Raw genomic sequence first — 20,807 nt, 5'->3', positions numbered from 1 at the left:
ATATGACCAATCCATATCTTTATATATGAATTTCAAATTTGTGTATAAGATTTTTATTATTAATATTTCACGTTGTTATTTATTTTGACATATATATATGGCTGACCACCCACATTCATCAGGGGATGAGGCTCCCTCATCTAGACCTACTAGAGGAGCCATCAGGTTAAGACAACTGATGGTCAGAAGAAATAGTGGTGAAAGGACACATGTGGATGTTAATGTGATCACTGGTGTGTGGCATCTAGCCCAAATGCAGATGTCTTCAGATCATACCTTGGAGTATTGGCGTGTGATAGGATTAATATTCTTACTCCATCTTTTGACCATGTGTCTGAGGTTGATCGAAACATTATATGGAACAATCTATTGGTAATTTAATTAATATTATTTGAATTACAGTTTGTTTATATTGATAGTTTTATACTAATACAACTTTATTATGTTTATTGCAGACGACATTTGACATTCCAAATGTCGCAACACTTAGAAATAAGTGTTTATCATCTATTTTTGAGAAATTTCGGGGTTTTAAGACTAAGTTGACCTCGAGATACGTATTTGGAGCAAAAAAAAATGAGTCTCCATGTGCAAAATATAAGACCATTGATGAGGAGACTTGGAGCCTCTTTATAGAGAGTAGGACATCAAAGGAATGGCAGGTTAGTATAATTGATATTATTCAATTCCTTATTAACAAATTTATATCATATGAACTAATTCAATATATGTGACAAACAACAAGAACCAAAGCACAAGGAATAAGTGTTCAAAATAAAAAAAACCCCACCTATTATCTCATGGTGGATATAAGAAGCTTGAGGAGAAATCCTCAAGCAAAAGGCAGAAGGTAGACCCTCATTTGAGGGTGGTAGCCCCTAGCCTCCTTCTCCACCTTCTCGACATGAGAAGTGGAAGTTGGCTCGTTTAAGATCATCAAGCGCCTACTTTTCTGAGACTGCACAAGAAATATCTGAAAGAATTGTAAGTTATCACCATTCCTAAAATAATAATAGTTTCATTATACATACTACATTGAAATTTTTAAAGAATAATGGTGTTTTTTATGTTACAGGACTCCTTGGTTGAGTAGAGCTCCCAAGGTCAATTCACTCTAGAGGGTCACCAGGATATTCTTACCACTGCAATTGGACGACCTAAGCACTCTGGACTAGTGCGTGTTGTTGGTACTAGAGTAAGCATTAGAGATTATTTTGGGATTTCTTCGCGTCAGACTTCATATGCATACAGCGAAGAACAAGAACAAAGGCTGACATAAGAGATCTCAAAAAAGCTTAGGTCAAAGCTTAGGGCGGAGCTTAGGGCAGAATTGTATGATGAAGTCACTACAAAAGTGACTGACAGAGTTATGCGCCAGTTCTAGCAGCAATTTGAGAGTTATGGGATGCGCCCGCAGCCATCTCCAGTACAGGAACATGTTGTGCCTCCCACAGGTAAAATTAATAAACATTTTTGTTGAATAATTTATTATTTATATGATCTAACATTTACTCTGACAGGGAGAAGCGGGAAAGGAAGTTGTTCAACACCAGTTGTCCCAGAGATGACATGGACGATGCTAGTCCATGTCTGCTATACGTTTTAGATGGTACCGGGACGATGTTAGTAGCTCCTGGAATAGTGTTTCAGGCAGCGACTGTTGTTCATGGTATGGAGCTATTAGAGGATGAGGTGAAGGTGTCAGTAGACGACATTATCATACCAGATGCCTCAATTCCTCTACCCACAGATGAGATTTTCATTGTGGCACAAACATTCCAGTCTTTTATTGCTTGGCCTAAACACTTGGTTGGTTCTGTTTCTTACCCCCCGGTATGGACTCCTACTTTACACTTCTCAATTTTAAAGTTTACATGTTATTGATGTTGAAATTTATCTTATTTTTCCATGTAACAACAGACGCATGGACATGAGAAGATTCGTTTATCTGAGGACGATCCTCTTGGTGCGTTGCAGCAACTTTATGGCATCATTGCAATAGAGCCTGTGAAGATTGAATATGATGCTAATATATTTGGGAGAGGCTTTAAGGTCCCAATATACCTACATAGCTAAGATGTCAACGAGCTTGCATCGGAAAGAGAAGAGTTGAATATTACTGTTGAGATTGTTGATAAGGAGAGCACTGGTTTAGTTGAACCTACAATCTCAGAGCTTCTGGTTTTTGATGATGAAAACATAATTAATAACACATGTGTTGTTTATGTGTTACATGTTCTATTGCTTACATGTTATATGTTTTAATCAATGTGTAAATCTGTTTAAAGCATTGAGAACAAGATTGTGTTGATACATTGCATTTCACTGTCCTATATAATTGATTTCATTGGTGAATGCATGTCTGATGTTGTATAGAAAGAAAACCACAAGCACTTATGTTGAACTTTTAATTGTGTGACAAAACAACAGTTTTAAGTCAACTTCATTATGGGGTGAGTCGATTAAAACTCGTGGCTTTGCACAAACCATTTTCAAAGTGTGCTGTGAGGATTTTCAAAGAGAAAGTTTTTCAAAACTTTGTTTAACTGTGTTATATAGTCGATTACATGCAACATGCATTCGACTAAGTCTGTTACAGTTTTGAAATTTTGTTAATGCTTGAGTTAAATGTCACAACGACTATTTTTTTAAATATGTTGACCAAGCATTTACTGTGATTCAACTGCATTAATTGTCCATTTAATTAACTGCATTGATTGCTGCTAACTGCTATAACAAAATTGCTATATTCGACTACATTAGTAGCTAAGTCGATTAAAATGCGTCTGAATTGTGAAAATCTATAAATTGACGCGAATTTGATTTTTGTAAGAACTTTTGTGAATCTAACAGTTTGTGGTATATTTTGCAGAAAGTGCATTCTTATAGAAAGAGAGAAAGAGCACCAAGAAACAAGAAGTGACAGTGGTGATCGTCTACTTGTGGATTCTTGAAGAGCAAGTTAACTGCACGTACAAAGGCTGATCAAATTTGCACATTGGGTGTAGTTGAGAGATCAGAGACTACAATCTTGTAAAGATTGGATTGAGATTCCCTGTTGTGATTACAGGAAGAAGAGCGTGTTGCGTTCTTGACTTTGAGGGTGGCTCAAAGGGTTTGGACTGCAGGAGAGGGGATTCTTGCTGCTAGTCTGTTTGTATATGCCTATATTTTGACTAGAGGATTAGAGAGGTGTTTTATATTTTTGACATGAGGTCGCTATAAAAACCTTGCTGTAAAAGCCTTGATCATTATAGTGCATTGGTTCCTATGGTTGGAAGGACATTGGATGTAGGCTTGGTCGAACCAGTATAAAAAATCAGCGTTTGATCTTTCTATCCCTGCACTCTTTTATTCAGTCGACTTCTTACTGTATTCAATCGATTTAATTTCCGCTGCAAAAACAAATTTTTTTCCTTGCGTTTCAAGAAAGTTTTTAAAGGCATCCACTTTGCGAAAAAGATTTAAAGAAAACATTGTTTTTACATTTCACCAATTCACCCCCCTTCTTGGTGTGAGAAATTAAGCCATTCTATTTTCAAAATTTACTTTAATTCAGCTATGGATGATGTAAGTCTATGACCAATTATTTATATAAAATTGATTTATATGTCAAGTATACTTATATTAAAGGGAATTTTTTATTTCAAGTATATGTTTGGTGTAAGTAACACCTTGGGGTACAATGATGTCTATGGGTTCATTGATCCCCAAGTCACTCACGAAAAAAAATCATTTTGATGACATCACAACATATCTCACCAGCAGCTTTGCAAGGAGGAAGAACATATATTTTATTCCTTATATATCTGGGAAGTGAAGTTTGTAAACTTCAAAGTTTCATATGTGATTTTAATATATAACAATTAAGTTATTATCAATTTCAGGCACCATTGGCAGCTACTTATTGTTTCCATACCGAAGAGCTATGTTGTGTGGTTCTGCTCATTGCGCAAGTCTCCTCCCAAACATCTCAGACAAGCAGTTGATTGGTAAGAACCTCGATGTTTGAACTTTTTTTGTTATATAAATGAATGCTAAAACCTCTTTTTTTTATAGTTCCATTGCAGCACGTATGATGTTGGTTGGGAGATCAATTGTTAACGATAGAAAGTTTGCATGGGTTGCTCTCAAGGTTTGACATATGCTAAAGTCATACTTTCTTATAGTTGTTTTGTTTTAATGATCTTCACTAACTATTTACTATTGTAATGCTATATTGTAGTGTAACAGACAAAGTGGGTCATATGAGTGCGGATACTACGTAATGTATTGGATGACACACATTATTCGTGCCCATATCACAACAGGCTGGGAAACGGTAATATTCAGATTTAATGAATTTTGTTTTTCTCCATCATTTGGAATTCATATACACTAATTAATATCATGTGTCTTATGTAGAGATTCAAGACTCCTACTCCACTTCCTGAGAAGCCACTTACGTACCTAAGGAAAGCACTTGCAAAGCATTTAATTAGATTATTCAATAATTCATAGTTATTAGGATTTGATTTAAAATACATTAGCACATTTTGATTTATAGTTATTATACTTTATACATTATCATTTAAACATTGTGTTGTAAATCTTGATTATGTGTTGATTCTGTGTTGTATATATTGTGTTTTATATGCAGGTCTGCTTTTGTGATAGTGGATATCACAAAAAAAAAAAAACCTGTTATTAAATTTTTTTTAGGAAAATAGGCCTCGGTTGTGGCCAAAACTGAGGTAGTAGGTTGCACGTGATTTAAAAAAAAAGGATTTGGCATCGCTTCTAGCATGAACCGCTGTCATAGCCTCACGTTATTACCTCGGTTAAACCAAGGTAATAAACCCTTCCTTCCCCCCTTTCTTTTCTTCCTTACTACTTTAGGTGCAGGGGAACCAAGGCATAAACATTGGAGATATGACCTCGGTTGCAACCGAGGCCAAAAGTCACCCACCTTTTTACCTCGCCCGTATATACCTCGGTTGCGGAACCGCTGCCTATAGGCGAAAACAATTGTTGTTGTTTCCCTTGACTGCACTAGTGCAAAAAGAACTACCAGAATAAATATTTACCAAGATTTTTTTAAGCTTTGATACCATGTTAGGATTTATCTTTAAATCAATTAACATTATTTGAAATTATCCAAAAGATACATAAATTACATATCAATAATGGAGAAAGACGATATTAGACTTTCTTCTAACATTTTCAAGTTGAATGCATGTTTCTCATCATCAAGTGAATTCCATTTAATAAGAATCTTAAACATTGTACCATGAAACTTATCTTATAGTTATATAATAAAACTTTGCCTAATATATGAGTGATTTATTGTTATTCAAATATATTAATTAATGAAATAAAACACCTAGTACATCTATCGGGAATTTAATCACATCATTCTTCTGAATCAATTTATTATCAATTTCCTCCTCAGTAATAACATTTCCTTTATTGTCCAACGTCAACAATATAGCAGAGTGACAGGTTTCAAGTTCATGAACTTGGCAATTGCATCGGATGTCAAAACCTCTAGGTACTTCCCTAGCAACAACGAAAAGCGACGACGAAGGGTCGAAGTTGGCGACGAACGGCCATTGGCGGCGATGAACTGGCAGTGGCGACGATGAACGACGGTGGCAACAACGAAAAGTGTAGTTCGCACGAGAGAAATAGAGGCAACAACATTCGTGCAACAAATGCAGCGACGACCAGTGATGGAGGCAACGACGACGACCAGTGGTGGAGGCAATGCGGTGTCTAGTGATGGAGGCAACGGCGGCGGAACGACACAAAGAAGTTGTTCGCATGAGATGAGAAACGACTCTCTGGGGGAAGAAGAAGAAAAAGCAAAAATGTGCAATTGTTTTACGCTTTTGGAATTTAACTATCGAAGAGGCTATTACCTCGGTTCAAAATAAAATTGTAAATGAAAAATTTAAAAATATCTACTAATTATAGGCCTCGGTTCGCGCTTAAACCGAGACATAAAGGGCATATTGCCTCGGTTGGTTAAAGAACTAAGGTAGTAGAGGTTGACAAAATGGATTTGAAACGTTCAAAATTAGTTTCTGGCAGGACATATTGTCTCGGTTGGTCAAAGAACCGAGGCAATAGGCCTATTTCGAAAAAGTTGTCAGGATTTTTTGCCACGATTAGTTGAAGACCCGAGGCAGTAGGCCTATTTTGAAAAAGCTTTCAGGGTATTTTGCCTCGGTTGGTCAGAGAACCGAGGCAGTAGACCTCTTTCAAAAAAGCTGTCAGGTGAAAAGTCTGATTTAGCAGTATCTTTTGTCTCGATTGGTCAGAGAACCAAGGCATATAGTGTCGCCAGAATTACGAAATTGTCACCGCATTTTTATACGCTTCGATTTTTTTTTAAACTGAAACGTAACGTGCGAGTTAAAAAGCTGTTTATTTACCAATGAAATAAAAAAAAAATCACAAAATCAAAATTCCTAAATTAAAATTGTTCATATCATTTTTTTTTGTTTTAATTTCAAGACATGTTTGCTTCCCACGTAACGTAATTAAAAGTTTGTCAAATAAGTTTTTTAAATTATTTGAATTACAAAGGTAAATGGTGCTTCATTTATTTTTTAACTGGAGATCAAAATCCTAAATAAAAATACCGTTAAAACGAAGGGTACATATATAACTGTGTACTGTCCAGAAAGCAATAAATGAATTATTTAAAGAGTAGGGAAGTGGGGTGATGGTGGTGTTACGTTGTGTCATATCAGAGCATCTGAAATTCTCTTCCAATCACCAAACCCAACCCCACACTTGTTTCTTGTTGGTCTCATTATCATTTTCTTCTGTTATTTTCTTGAAAACAATTCTGGATTCAATTTGTATCAATAATTCTAACTCAATACTCATAGTATAGTATGTGTGTGATGTCTCCAACAGACAACCTAGAAGAAATCAACAAGTTACATTTTACAATAAAAGCGTATACTGGTTTCCTAGAAAAGTGAAAAACCCTTTTTTTTTAAATGTTTCTTTTCTTTTCTCTCGGCATTTTTTAGTGATCATTTCATCTAGATTCCAAGCCTATATCAGTTAGCCTCTATAGAATGCCATCAATCAACATCCAAATTTCTGATTCTCTTTTTGACTTTTTCCTTCAACTAAACCAAAATTCACCAAACAAATTTTATATAAAATTAATCAATAAATCTAGACCAAATAGCTGAAAAAAAAGAGCTACAAATACTCGTTCTTTTTTTCACTAAATGTAAATCAAATAAAAAATTCACGTAATGTTTATTTTAAGAACTTAAAAAGATTTAATATTTTTCCACTAGGGTCTGCCCAAGCATATGCTAGTAAGCTTTAATGTATGGTATATTTACTTTATATATAATATATCTTGTTAAATAAAATAACTATTATTTAAATTATATTATAGCAGTTAACAAATAAATCATGTACTGGAAGCAATACTGTTTTCATTTCCCTCCTTAATTAACAAAATGCTGGTGTTTAAAAGAGGAAACAGAAACCATCCACCCCAAAAGAGGAGATTATTCCTTCCCTGATCAACAAGCAAAGTAAAAAGGTTCACATATTCTACCACTGCAACACAATATATACTATATAATACTAATTTCCTAGTTCCAAGAATGATGCTATTTGTGGACTATCTCACTAAATTACTTTTCATTCTTCTTATTCAAATTTTGCAGTTATTTCTTAGTTGTATTCACTTTAAAGATTTCTATTTTGTTTTTAATCTTTCTAATTTAAAATACATCACATTGAATCCTTAAAGTGGTTTAGATATTGCTTTAAGAAGAAAAATGCTTTGGGTAACTCTTGAGGAAGAAAGTAGTAAATTTTAATACTAGAGAAACTAAAAATAGACAAATTTACGAAAATTTAGAAATGATGGTAAAATACATGACAAAAAAAACTTGAATGATGCCATTTATAAAATGAAAATAATTAAATTGAAAAATCCTTCAATTTTGTATTCTCAAAATGATTAATAGAAGTAAGTCCTTACAAAAAGAAATGAAAAAGTGGTTTAATAATATTTAAATTAAATTAATATAGACTAAAAATATCATTATCCATTAAAGTAATGAAAAATCATTTTTAAAATTCTTAAACAATTTTTTTATAAATATTAATGTATGTGAAATTATTAGACGAATTTTGAACTGAAAGAGAACAAGAATTTGTTTTCTTAACTATTTATTTTCATCCCCATAAATAACGTTAATATTTTCACACAAGTCACCAAATTTAATTGTTTTAACAACGCTGAACTTAGATGTTTCTATCACAGGTCTATTCCATCACTAAATCATTTAAACATACCACAAGAATATTAGGGAAAAAAATTGAGATTAGAGATTTCAATGTAAATGAATATCATTGTTCATTGAAAATAATATATATAATCTTATACTACACTAGTACCTAATTATTGGAATAACATAAAAAATAAATTAAAATTAGGAAGATTTGGATAGGATGGAAGTAGTTAAAGATGTTTATTAAAAAAAAGAAAAGTAAAAAGATTGGAGATTGCATAATAATGAGAAGAGAATAAAAAGGTAGAGATGTGGGAGGCAGGAATTAACAGAAAACAATGTTTGGCAATTGATCCATCAAAACCAAATGCAATTATTAACGACTCCACTCGAGCTTTTCCGATCCAATTCTCAATATAACAAACAAAACAAAAAAACGGCTCCAATTTCAAGAAACAAGGGTTAAAAATCCAACACCGCACTCTCTCTGAGCCGTTAAAAAACACCGTCATCGTCTCTCTCACACACCCCGATGCAGTTCTTCTGAAATTCACGCACCCAACACAGCATGGACCCTTTCCACCATCGCCGCCGCCACCGCCGCCGCACCTGGTGCTGCTCCTTCGCAGTCCCTCCCTCCAGTCCCGACAACATCGCCGCTTCCAAACCTCTTCCCCCTCGCAAGCCCGAACCCAACTCCAAACCCACTTTCTCCCTCCCGACCTCCCCCAAATCCCGCATCCCCGCTCGAATCGACCCTCGCCGTATCCTCTCTCCGGGAAGAGTCTCCCCCATTGACTCCGATCCCGTAGCCGCTACCTCCGCTCCCTCCCCCTCTCCGGAACCGCCGCTTCCACGATCTCCGGCACCGGTAGCCGGCGATAGGGATGTGAGGATGAGTCTGAGAGGGAAGAACGGCGGTTGCATGGTTCTGGAGGTGAACTCCGGGGTTTTGTGCGCGAATTCCGAAGTGTTCGCGGGGTTGATAGAGGATTACAAGAAAGGGGCTGCGTCTTGGAGTGGGAGTAACAAAATGTGTAGAATAGAGGTTCCTGAAGTTGAGAACTTGGGCGTGTTCAGAGAGACAATTGAGCTCATGTTTGAAAACGACGATTGCCTCACCAAACGACTTCTTAACATCGGCGTTTTTCGATGCATTGACGTTTTGGAGGTTCACACTTCACTTTACTTTTCTATATACAGATAAGAGAAAACATTTTTTTATTAAATTAAATTCTGGGTCTCTGTTGTTTTTATTTCATGTACTGTAGTGCACTTGATGCAATAGTGCAAGAGTTTTTCAAGTAGAAAACTTCGATTAAATTTTTTAGATCTTGTTTGCTGCTGTTTATACAACAGGAACTAGTTTTCATCTGAGTAATTCATGTAGTAAAACTTTGTGAAATACATTACCAAGATAAAACTTTCTTTTTCTCAAAGAATAACACAAAAAGCATCATCGAAATAGTTGTCTCAAGTCCAATAATTTTCTGATTCTTGCTTAGTTCTGCGTTCATTTCATCTTCGTTTGAGGAAATGGGTTGTTCCCTTGGGAAAAGTTCCATGAATTTGCATGAAATTCAAACAGAATGTTGTATTTTCTTGAAGAAAGTATTAAGACGACAATGTGCTTCAAATAGAACTTTTTTTACGTGATTTTGGTATTGAAGAATCTTTTTTCCTGTTCTCTTTTGTTTTGAGCCTGCACATATAGGTGCCTCTTTAGTCTCTTACATGGTCGTTTGATTGCATTACTAGGTTTCAGCAGGCATCATGTTCACCAAGGGTGTTTTGTCGTGTTTGCAATATCTCGAAGCTGTGCCTTGGACCGAAGAAGAAGAAGAAAAATTGAGAAGCCTATTCACAAGATTTAAGTTTGATGAAGCAACAACGAGAGACATCCTAGGAAGGCTTTACTTGCACGAGTCAGCAGATTGCTCTAACCAGTCAAATGTAGCAAGACAGCTTGTCTGGTCTATCATAACTTGTGTGGATGTCAATGCTAGAAATGAACTAAAATCACTGGTGAAGGGTCTTCTTTGCAAAAGCTCGGTGTATGAGAAGAATCATCTTGACCTCAACAAAGACGAACTGTATTCTGTTGGCCACGCATGTTTGGACTCACTGTTAAGCCTCTTTGAGGAGGCATCAGATACCATCCCCTCTGAAAACTTAACAAAGAAAGATAAGAATAAGCCACTAATTGAACGCATCTCAAGGCAGGTTGATAACATCAATTGGTTGTTGGAAATCATGCTTGATGGGCAAATAGCAGAGGACTTTGTGAACATATGGGCAGATCAGCACCAACTTGTTAAAATGCATGATAGTGCATCCCCAATGATTAGATATGAACTAAGTCGTGTGTCAGCAATTCTCTTTATTGCCATGGCTACTAGAAAATTGCAATGCCGGTTGGAAGCACGATCGGGGCTTCTTCAGGCATGGTTCCGGCCGATGTTATTGGACTTTGGTTGGCTTCAGAGATGCAGAAGAGGACTTGATATAAAGGTTTTGCAAGAGGCTATGGGTCAAACACTTCTTACTCTACCTCTAAATCAACAGTACATGCTCTTCATGGAATGGTTTCGACACTTCTCAAGCCATGGCACCGAGTGTCCAAATCTAAGCAAGGCATTTCAAATTTGGTGGCGCAGGTCATTCTTAAGAGGCTCTGAAACTCATGCCATTGAGTCAAGGTAAACTGTACGTGCCACTATTTGTCAATTGATCTGTTTGTGTACTGTGTAAAGAGTTGCAACTAGCAGAGGAGAGGGATTCTGAACTGTGTACACTGAATAACGTAGGTAAACTTCATAGATCTTTGGAGATTATTTCTTGCCTAAATAGTGGGAGAAGTTTTCTTGTTTATTGCTCGAGTGGCTCTAAGCCGTCCAATTTAGTTCAGGTTAATGAGTTGAATGCATTAGTCAACTAATAAGTTGTCACTAAGTCACGACACAGTATTCTTGTTATGCTTCTTGGACTTGTGCTGTAAAGACAAGAAAGATGGAAAAGTTTAAAATAAAATTCAAAATTAATACAATGTGGGATTGTCGTATTATACTCATCACCTGCCATATTCATTTATAGCAGAGGATATAAAAGAGAATGGAGTGTCTTCTGAATTCATTCACTTATAGAAGGAGCGAAAAGAATCTTATAAGCATATAATTTTGGTCGAAACTAAGAGGTCCTTAGTCTTCCTAATAAGAATCTGAAACTTTCCTTTGCGGCAATATAACACCTGAGATATTAATTGCAGTTCACGTATTCTGTTTTCTTTTGTTGCAAAAGCTAATCAACGGGTTTCGTCAACCAAACAACGTTCTTTTTGTATCCTTCGTTTACGGAATACGGTACACTGTTCAAAGCTGACTGATCCAAATATAAGAACATTTTCCCATCAGATTGGTATGACTCCAAAATTCATGATTAAGATATAACTAAAATACTGCTTTTACAGACATTATTATTGTCACTAATAATTACAAAATGTCACGTTTCTCACTTTATTAATTTAACTTAATTCTAATTTTAGTTCATTTTTTACAATTTTAATCTTTTAATTTTAAATTATACATTTTGAAATATATTTTAAAAATACATTTTAGAATGTACATTCTAAAATATATGTATAAATCCAAAAATATTTTTAAAATTATATAATTCAAGATGTATTTAAAAATAATTTAAAAAACATTTTCAAATTTTAAAATATTTTTAAAATATACAATGTAAAATAAATTTAAAAAATATATTCTAGATTTAACTTTGTCAGACCTTGGAAAAACGCACCCGAACCCCTCCTGTTAAAACGCACCCAAAACTCTCTGCGCGGACGTCAGGTGTCAATCAACGAGGATTCGAAAATCAGATAGTGGAAGACAGGTGTCGGCAGGAGAGCGGACGTCCATTTGGACGTGGGAAGCAAAAATTGATTTTTCTGAAAACTCGTACCCACTCTCTTCTGCATGCACCTTCTTCTTTCCAAAAATCTGATCTTTCATTTTCACCTTCTTCTCTCTAGAAAACTCTCCCTTCTCTTTACTGTAACTCACCTTTTTTCTGCTCCGATCACCGTTCAGGCACCGTAGGAGCATTCCCGGCGTCCCAAGCTTCATCTTGAACCGAACAAGTTTCAAGTTTGAGCGGTTTGAAGAATTATTGATCGTTGAGGGTAGAAAGATTGTAGTCGGGCGAGCCAAAAACCTACTCTTAGGACGTTAATCACTATCCAGGTAAGGGAAGCTTATCTAACTTAATTGTATTTTGTTTGCACGTTCGTTGATAATTATTGCATGCTGTTGAGTGATAGAATGTATATGAAGTATAAATGTTGAGATGATTGTTATGTGGAATATAATTTATTAATATGATATGGGTTGTACGAAGTATGCAAACTTATGTTGATATGAATTTTATAAAGTTATGAAGTTATGAAGTTATAAGTTAAGAAATGAGTTTGAATGTAATTGAATTCTGAATATGAAATTCCCCATGATACTGTACGTTCGTCATTGAACGGTCCTTGACTGTTCGGTGTTTCTAGTAAACTGGTTTGACATTGAATTCTTTCATTTGGAAAGAATTCTAGTTGAGGACGAGCGTCTTCTTGTAATAATGTTGTGCTTGAGCGTTCGGCCAAGCGTAGTTGCATCTGAGCGTTCAGTGATAAACATAAATCTTGTATATATATATGTATATATATATATATATATATATGTATATGTATATATGTATATGTATATATATATGTATTATGTATATATATATATATATATGTATATATATATATATATATATATGTATATATATATATATATATATATATATATATATATATATATATATGTATTTGTATATGGTAGTTATTCTTAAACGCAATTCCTATAATACCTTATTTTATAAATCTTTTATTTTTAAGTTTAGTAGTGTTCGGTCTCACACCAAGCTCTTGAAATGAATGGTGCTCGGTCTTATACCAAGCGCTCGTACTCGTTTATATTTAATCAATCTTGATGAAATAGCGTTCGTCCAACTTCAGTAGAATTTTCCTTTACCATGTTCGGTCGTTTACTAGCATTGGATTTCTGTATGTGAATTATTCTAAATATGGTTCTTTAATGTCTTTACGTGTCTACATTCATTGGATCCGGCTTAGAGCCTCCGTACTTGATTTATTCCTTGAGCGTTGGTTGGAGTTCACGAGAATCAGTTCATTTAACTGATTCATGTTGTAAATGACGTTCGTCATATATTGTATAGTTGTACCCTATTCATTTCTAAATCTAACAGTAACCCTTTCGGTAGTATTCCATTCTAGGACGAGAGATTTTTCCCTGTCTCGTTCCTATCGTTTGTCCTTGATCTAAAGAGGGCTGAATGTTCGGTATTTGATGTTATTGGAAATTATGATAAAAATGACACTAAAGTGAAGAATCATAAATGATGAAGAGTATATGAGATAAATTAAAGGTTGTGAATTTTGAACGAGCGTTCCGGGGAGGAACGACTCTTGGATGAATATTGGAATTGGTAAAGTATGAATGTGGTAATGCTTAGCTGGCGGTTCATCCTAATGTTCCGTGAGTACTCGTCCTCATGTAGAGGAGAGTAGGTCATGTGTGGGAACGGCAGGAGGTCCTAGTCCTTAGGGGTACTTTGGACGGAACGGACTAACCTCGGGTGGCAGCTGATGAGAGTATTCCAGTTACTACATCACCCGGGTGCACGAACGTCGTAGCTACACATAATTCATACAGTTCGGACAGTCAGTCTAGTAGTAGGCCTTGCTTAAAATTGTATGTTGGAATGTATTGATGTGTTTGAATATGAGAAATGTACGTCATTACTTGAATTAAATTACATAAGCTTACCCTGTGTTTTCCTTGTGTTGTCTTACTGTATATCCGTCCTTGTCGTTGCAATGATCATCCGTGTGGATGTGAGCAGAAGGAGACGCGCTCCTAGAAGAGGCGCTGGAAGAAGAGAATTTGGTAGAAGTTGAAGTTAAGACCGAACAGTAGGACGTTCGGTCAGTAGGGTAGTTTTGTATTGAGGCGGTCTTTCCCCTCTGTCTCATCTTTATATGTACGACCGTTCGGTATTCTGTTTTGTAAACCGTTCGGTCAGACTCGTACTTATGTATTGTTTTTATATAACAACTCTCTCTCACTCTGTAAGGCCGTTCGACCATGAGCGTACGTCATGCTAGTGTAAGACTGAACTGAGTTATTATTAATTGTAATCATTCTATTATATAGTATACTGTTGTATTTTTGAGATGTTACAAACTTTCTAAAACATTTTTAAAATATATTAAATATATATATATTTAAGAAAATATTTCTCAAATCCGAAAATATATTCTAAAATGTACATTTTTCGAGATATATTTGAAAAGGTTCACCTGAAATAGTCCATTTGGAAACGGTGAATCCAAAATATATTCAGCGACTTCTTTTCATGGTCTAATTCCGGTTCACCCTCTCGTCTTCGTCTTCATCATTTTCATCTTTTGTCTCATCTTCATCTTCTTTCATTTCATCAGCATCTTCTTTTACTCCATCTTCATTTCCTTTAAACCCAAAGCAAATCTTCAGATTCAGGTGCAGGTTGGCCTCCAAAACATGTTCTCATGCTAGTCAGATTCTCCAAACCCTGGCCCCACACAACACCTTCATGACCACGAGACAACCCAAATCCCAGTCTCGCACAGTGCCTTCACGGCCACCAACCAAAGATAAAAGATGCAGGAAGGAAAAAGGGAGGTGCAGGAAGAAAGAGCGATTGCTGCCTTTGCATAGTCCTCAAAGAAGGCGTGCATTGTGTTTTTTGATGGTGTTGTTAATCAGCTTGATGGATTTGATGCTGGTGGAAACATCAAAGTTTTGATGGCAACAAACAGGTTGGTTCGTTTTATTAGTAGAGCATCTCAGGATTATTATGCCAGTTTTGTCATAATCATGATGCATTCCAATGACACGTGTACAATCTTGAGAACATTGTATTCAAATCAATTAATATATTCAACTTTTAATAAAATATATATTTTAATACATTTATTTCCAAATTATTTATTTTTTATTTCAATAAAAATGATTTTATTATGATTATGGGTTAAAAATTAATTATCCTATGTAGAAATAATGACACTAACGCAAATCAAATTTAGATCGGGTACTTAATGTCATCTTTGCACATTTATGTAGTCAATTCAATATTGTTTAAATGACTTTCATTTTGTAATTTCATTTTGTAATTTCATTTTGTAATGTGTAATTATGTGACACTTGTGTATTTCGAAATAAGCTTTTATTGCTATAAACAATTTAATGCAATGAAGATCCGATGCATTTTTCTTCTGTGATTGTGAAAATTCGTTTTCAAATTTCAAACGACAATGGTAAATTTATTTTCATATTTTTTTACAGCATACGTGTAATTTAGTGAACTAAAATTTGTATCTGTAATACCACAATCCTCTATTGTAAATTAGTAATTTCCTATTCAATAATTTTCTAAATAGAATTTTAAAATTTGATAATCTTTTAAATAAAATTTTAAAATCTGATAATTTCTTAAACTAAATTTTGAAATCCAATAATTTCCTCAGTCAAATTTCAAGATTTAGTGAGTTTTCTAAATTAGATGTTAAAATCCGATACATATAAAATGTTATAAAAATAAATATAAATTTTAAACGAAATAAATACAAAAATAAACAAGAGGAAATAAATAAAAAATAAAGAAAATCAGTTAATCGATAAATTTATTTTATATATATTTTTACTGAAAGATATTTTGTCAACTTGAAGGTGCAAGAAGTCCCGAACAAAAATAAACTCACGAAAACACATTCGGTATGAATGTCAATTTTATATTCAAAGACCACCAAATCACCCCAAAACATTTGCTCTGCATTAAAATTTCTCAAGGTAATCTTCAAGGCAAAACAAGCAATGAACGCAGATTTTGGAACGAATTGCAGCTTAATTAGATTTTAATCAAATATAACAACACCTGATGGAACACCACTAGATTTTAATCAACATTCATATCAGTACAACAAATTATGTTAAGGAATTTCAGAAACTGACGTTTAAATAGGCATAACTGGCCATGGTAGTTTTTAAATGAAAAACAAGATAATCGTAGCTTTTTCTTGCCCCTCATTAGTTACTTGTGGCCATAGTTGAATCAATTTTCTAACCTTTACTTGTTATCTTCGCCAGAACTTGCATGGCTTATTGTGGCCCCGCTAGGTCCATCAACTCCAAAAAGTCTTGGGATTCCCAAGACCTGAACATATCATCACCACCTATATAAAACATATCGCTTGTAGAAAGTCCAATTTTCTGTCCAGAGGATAAACTTCCTTCACCCAATCCAACCAAGCTGTCAAGGTCTCCTAAGTTCTCAAAAATCACATTTTGATCCGAACATGGTGCGCATTCAGCATTGTTCTCCCGATCAGGATCAACCTTCTGTCATCCCATAATCACAAATTAGCACAGCACAATTAGAAGATAAGGCAAGATTCTACATATTATAAAATAACAAAATCTAACGAATAAGATCTTGAAATAAATTTATGAAATAGAAATATCATTTTACGTTATATAACATCACGATTAGTAGCATCAACTATCCAATAAGAGTACCTTACAGTTTCCTAAGGTCAGTCAAATTTGTCTCACTGGAAGATTACAAGAATGAGCCAAAAAATTGCCAACTACTTGATTAAAACGCAATAAAAACTAAATCCCCATATCCCTGAACAAAATAGCAGGAAAGATTACAAACTTAGCCTATTTCTTTGAAAACATAACCACCAAGTCCTCAAATGAATCAGTCAAGTAGCAAAAAGTCGACAAAAATAGAATGAAACAGGCAACAATCGTAAATGAACCTACAGCAGGATGTTATAAACCCTGTAATTTCAAAAGATATCTACTAAGAACATGGTTATATCTGACGTATAGATATATCTACAAGAACAAGGTTATTTCTGAGTAGCTAACTGCAAAACGTAAAAGATAAAGTAACAATCATGTCTTGGGTGAATCTGGAAGAGAAACAATCATGCCAAGATTCCTAAGCAAATCCACAAATACAAATAACAAAATAGATTGCTCACCTCAATTCCATTGTTTTCATTCACAGCCATTGTGTCATCATCTTCTTTCAAATAATCTAGCAAAGATAAAATGTTATCATCATCTTGATGGTTTGGAGATGAAGGTGAAGGACGTGCCGTGCAAGAGGGCATCAATTCTGGTACAGATGATGAAACGTCAACTAGATTATTTGGAGCCGAAGCAACTGGCAAGCAAGAGGACATCAATTTTGATACACATGATACAGAGTCAACATCATAGTTTGGAGCAAAAGGAACTGCTGATAGATGTGATACAGAACCCAACGCACAGTTAGGAGAAGATAGTACTGAGCAGGAGGGCATCAATTCCGATACACATGATACAGAGACAACTTGATTGGTGGGAATCGCATGCTGTGCTGAGCAAGAAGGCATCAATTTTGATACACATAATTCAGAGGTCAATCCAGCACATCCACTTGTAGAGGGATGGATGTCTTTTGCAATAGAAATATGACTTCCACTGGGTTGTATGGGAACAGGTGTAGACACAGAAGCAACACGGTCAGATTGCACAGAGTCAATTTCCTCATCTGTATCCCAGTCTTTTTCATCATATGGTTTACCATATTGTGCACCATTCCTAGGGCCAGGACCTTCCTTTTGGAATATCCTACAAATTACATAGGAATCCTGCAATACATATAACAAACCAGTAGAACAGTTAAATAAATGCAGAAGAAGAATTAGAAGAACCACAAAGAAGTAAAAGCAAAGTCAATAAATCAAACAATAGATGGCAAAGCGTACACAACCCTTAAAAATACCCACAAATGGATAGAATAAATACTCATTTATTGAGGATGGTCCGGAACAGCATTTAGTTACCACAAATTTTAATGGGGATAGGTGCATTTACAAGTATTATATTACCCACTCCGTCTCAAACTTCTTGAAATATATAAATTAAGGTTTCCAAAATCCCTCGTTCAAATTGGTCTCTTAATCCAGAAATGAGGCTTCAAGACCAATAAGCCCTCTGTTCCAGTGAAAGACTACTGCAACAGAGGTATAATTTGGTAGTCTACTGGATCCTCTCTTCAATTCAAGGCTCCATTTTGATGCGAGGGAAAGACAAGGCTGCTGCACAATGAGGGAACTTTCAAGCAATCATTTTTTGTCCTACCAATTATTTGTTCCAATTTGTTGAGAGCTTATTGGTTGCTTTTGTTGTTTGATGATTCTTTATCTTATCTGTGGTAAATTACAAGTGAAATAAATGGATTCTCATAATTTTGAAGTGTTTCAAATCAATGACTGTGTACATGATTTGTTTATCTTGACTAGGGTGAAATTATTTGGATTATAAGGGGGGGTCAAATAGGAAAAGTTGACATATGTTCTACTGATACCATCTTTATAATAAAATTGTTTTGAATTGAAGAGAGTGCACGACCCCAGTCATAAAGAAAAAATTTATGCATTCAATATTATTGAAAAAACTAAATATCTTCTTCTGTAGAATACATTTTCCTGTTGTGTATTCTTATACCTTCATGATTTTGGGAGCTTGAGAAAAATGTTTCTCATGGTTGAGTTTGAATTTCATAGAAGGCATTGTATCCTTGTAGATTAGTGGTTTCATTGGTTAAAAAGGAATTGTTCAACAAATTTGAAAGTCGATGTATCCTTTTAGAACTTTCAGAGCAAGGTATGGATGAAGATTAAAGCTGCTACTCATATAAGTATAGAGACGGGCATGGGTACTTTTTCTAATTGCAATAATGGCTACGGGTACTACAGTACCTTACTCAGTCCCTATAAGTTATTCAATCCCTATCAGTACCTAACTCAAACCCTATCAGTACCTTACTCAAACCCTATCCATTGTCGTCCCAAAACCAAATGCAGAAAGGATTAAGGATGCGATTATTCAAATGCATATAGTAACAATACAACAAAGGCAGTCATTTTATGTCATACAATTTAAGCACATGCAAAGTATACCTACTGCTACAAATCAGCATAGGCTAACACAAAAAGAGAAAATTCTAATGTGATGGCATATTAAACAAAACCTGTAAAATACTAGACATCCTCACAGACACGAACCCTTAAACTGCAAATTATCCAATAACAATTTTTCTTAGCCAAAGTTTTTTTACCTGCGAAATGCCGTCGTCAACCATCTCCTTGTCCTGGAGTCTGAATTCATGCATAACCCAATCAGTCCGATTTCCCTTAGGGGCCTTACCGGTGTGAAAAACCAGAGTTTTAATCATCCCCACAACTCGATTCTTGTGCTCAACCGCTCTATCCTTCCCAGTAGTCTTCCAGTACCCAGCCTCCGTCGACCGATTCAACCTCCCTCCACTCAAATACTTCTTCCCCTGCGGGCAAAAGAAGTACCACTCCAAATCCCCACTCTGAAGCACAGATTTATCTGAAATAAAAAAACCTCGTTAAAACACACACAAAAAAAAAAAGAACATGGTGAAGTACCTACGAAACAATAATGGATTGCAAACCTGGAAGATCCCACGGAGCATACTTGTACAAGTCAAGCTCAGCTATTACTCCGATAGGAATTTTCTTGCCCCGAACCTTCCTCTTTAGAAAAAACTCAATCAACTCAACGTCGGTGGGACGGAACCGAAACCCTGGAGTCGAATTTCTTCGGGCCATCCAGAGAAAAAAAATAATAAGAAATGAAAATGAAAAAGCGAAATAGTAAGCGGTTTGTGAAGCAACCCAAAGCAATGGAAGAAAAAGAAACAGATCGATAGGAAGAGAAGAGGAACGAAGAGTTGGAAAGGAAAAATGAAAAGAGAGTGACTGAAAATATAACCCTAATTGGGGTCAGGTCAAGTCCAATGGCGGAAGAAATTCCAAGAACGCCAAAGCCTTCCCCGGATCATGCAGGGATATTGGCACACGATGGATGACGATCCCTTTACAGTCGGAAGAAGCTTCATCGGCGCAGTAAACCCCTAACACACCCAATGCAGTTCATCTCAGAAAAACATAATCTACAAAAGACCAGGAAATCGATTAGGGTTCGGAGCTCTTCTTTCTTACCGGGGAAGGTGGAAGAAGTAAGCGCTTCAGAGTTCAATCTTTGTTGGCGTATTTGGACACTCCAAGGAGAAAGTTTCATTTATAGTGGTGGATTTACTATTCCCAAAATTGAATTAAAAATAAATAAAATGTTTCTTGGGTAAGAGGTTTCTATAGTATGCTCTTTCTTCCTGTGAAAGATGAGCGGCAAAGTAAAAAAAATGTGCTTATCGAGGATATATATAACAGTAAAACCATTTTCTTTACTTTCTGAGTTTTTTTATTAAAATTATTTCTTAAAACATTATTATAAAAAAAATTATTTTTTTAGGGTTTTATATTATACATGTCGGCACATTGTTTGAATATAAAAAGAAAACAAAAAATAA

The 20,807-nt window shown here is 35.2% G+C and overlaps 2 protein-coding genes across 2 annotated transcripts; one reads left to right on the top strand and one right to left on the bottom strand.

Moving 5' to 3' along the window:
• Positions 1 to 8,584: 8,584 nt before the first annotated feature.
• LOC124838422 (BTB/POZ domain-containing protein At2g13690-like) lies at positions 8,585 to 11,236 on the top strand. The gene is made up of 2 exons (XM_047314016.2): positions 8,585 to 9,429; positions 10,017 to 11,236. Exons 1-2 carry the CDS (start codon positions 8,827 to 8,829, stop codon positions 10,959 to 10,961), a joined length of 1,548 nt encoding a protein of 515 aa, XP_047169972.1. The 5' UTR covers positions 8,585 to 8,826; the 3' UTR covers positions 10,962 to 11,236.
• A 5,048-nt stretch (positions 11,237 to 16,284) lies between these two features.
• On the bottom strand, positions 16,285 to 20,584 carry LOC124838420 (NAC domain-containing protein 82-like). Its single transcript, XM_088106430.1, has 5 exons — positions 20,440 to 20,584; positions 19,890 to 20,351; positions 19,527 to 19,804; positions 17,401 to 18,054; positions 16,285 to 16,747 (listed from the first exon to the last, which is right to left on the bottom strand). The coding sequence occupies exons 2-5, from the start codon at positions 20,044 to 20,046 to the stop codon at positions 16,508 to 16,510; spliced, it is 1,329 nt and encodes a 442-aa protein (XP_087962556.1). The 5' UTR covers positions 20,047 to 20,351; positions 20,440 to 20,584; the 3' UTR covers positions 16,285 to 16,507.
• Positions 20,585 to 20,807: the final 223 nt, after the last annotated feature.

This window comes from Vigna umbellata, chromosome 2, assembly GCF_029865625.1.
Source record: "Vigna umbellata cultivar VRB3 chromosome 2, Vumbellata_1.0, whole genome shotgun sequence".
Lineage (NCBI taxonomy): Eukaryota > Viridiplantae > Streptophyta > Magnoliopsida > Fabales > Fabaceae > Vigna > Vigna umbellata.
This window is presented reverse-complemented; position numbering and strand designations above follow the sequence as displayed.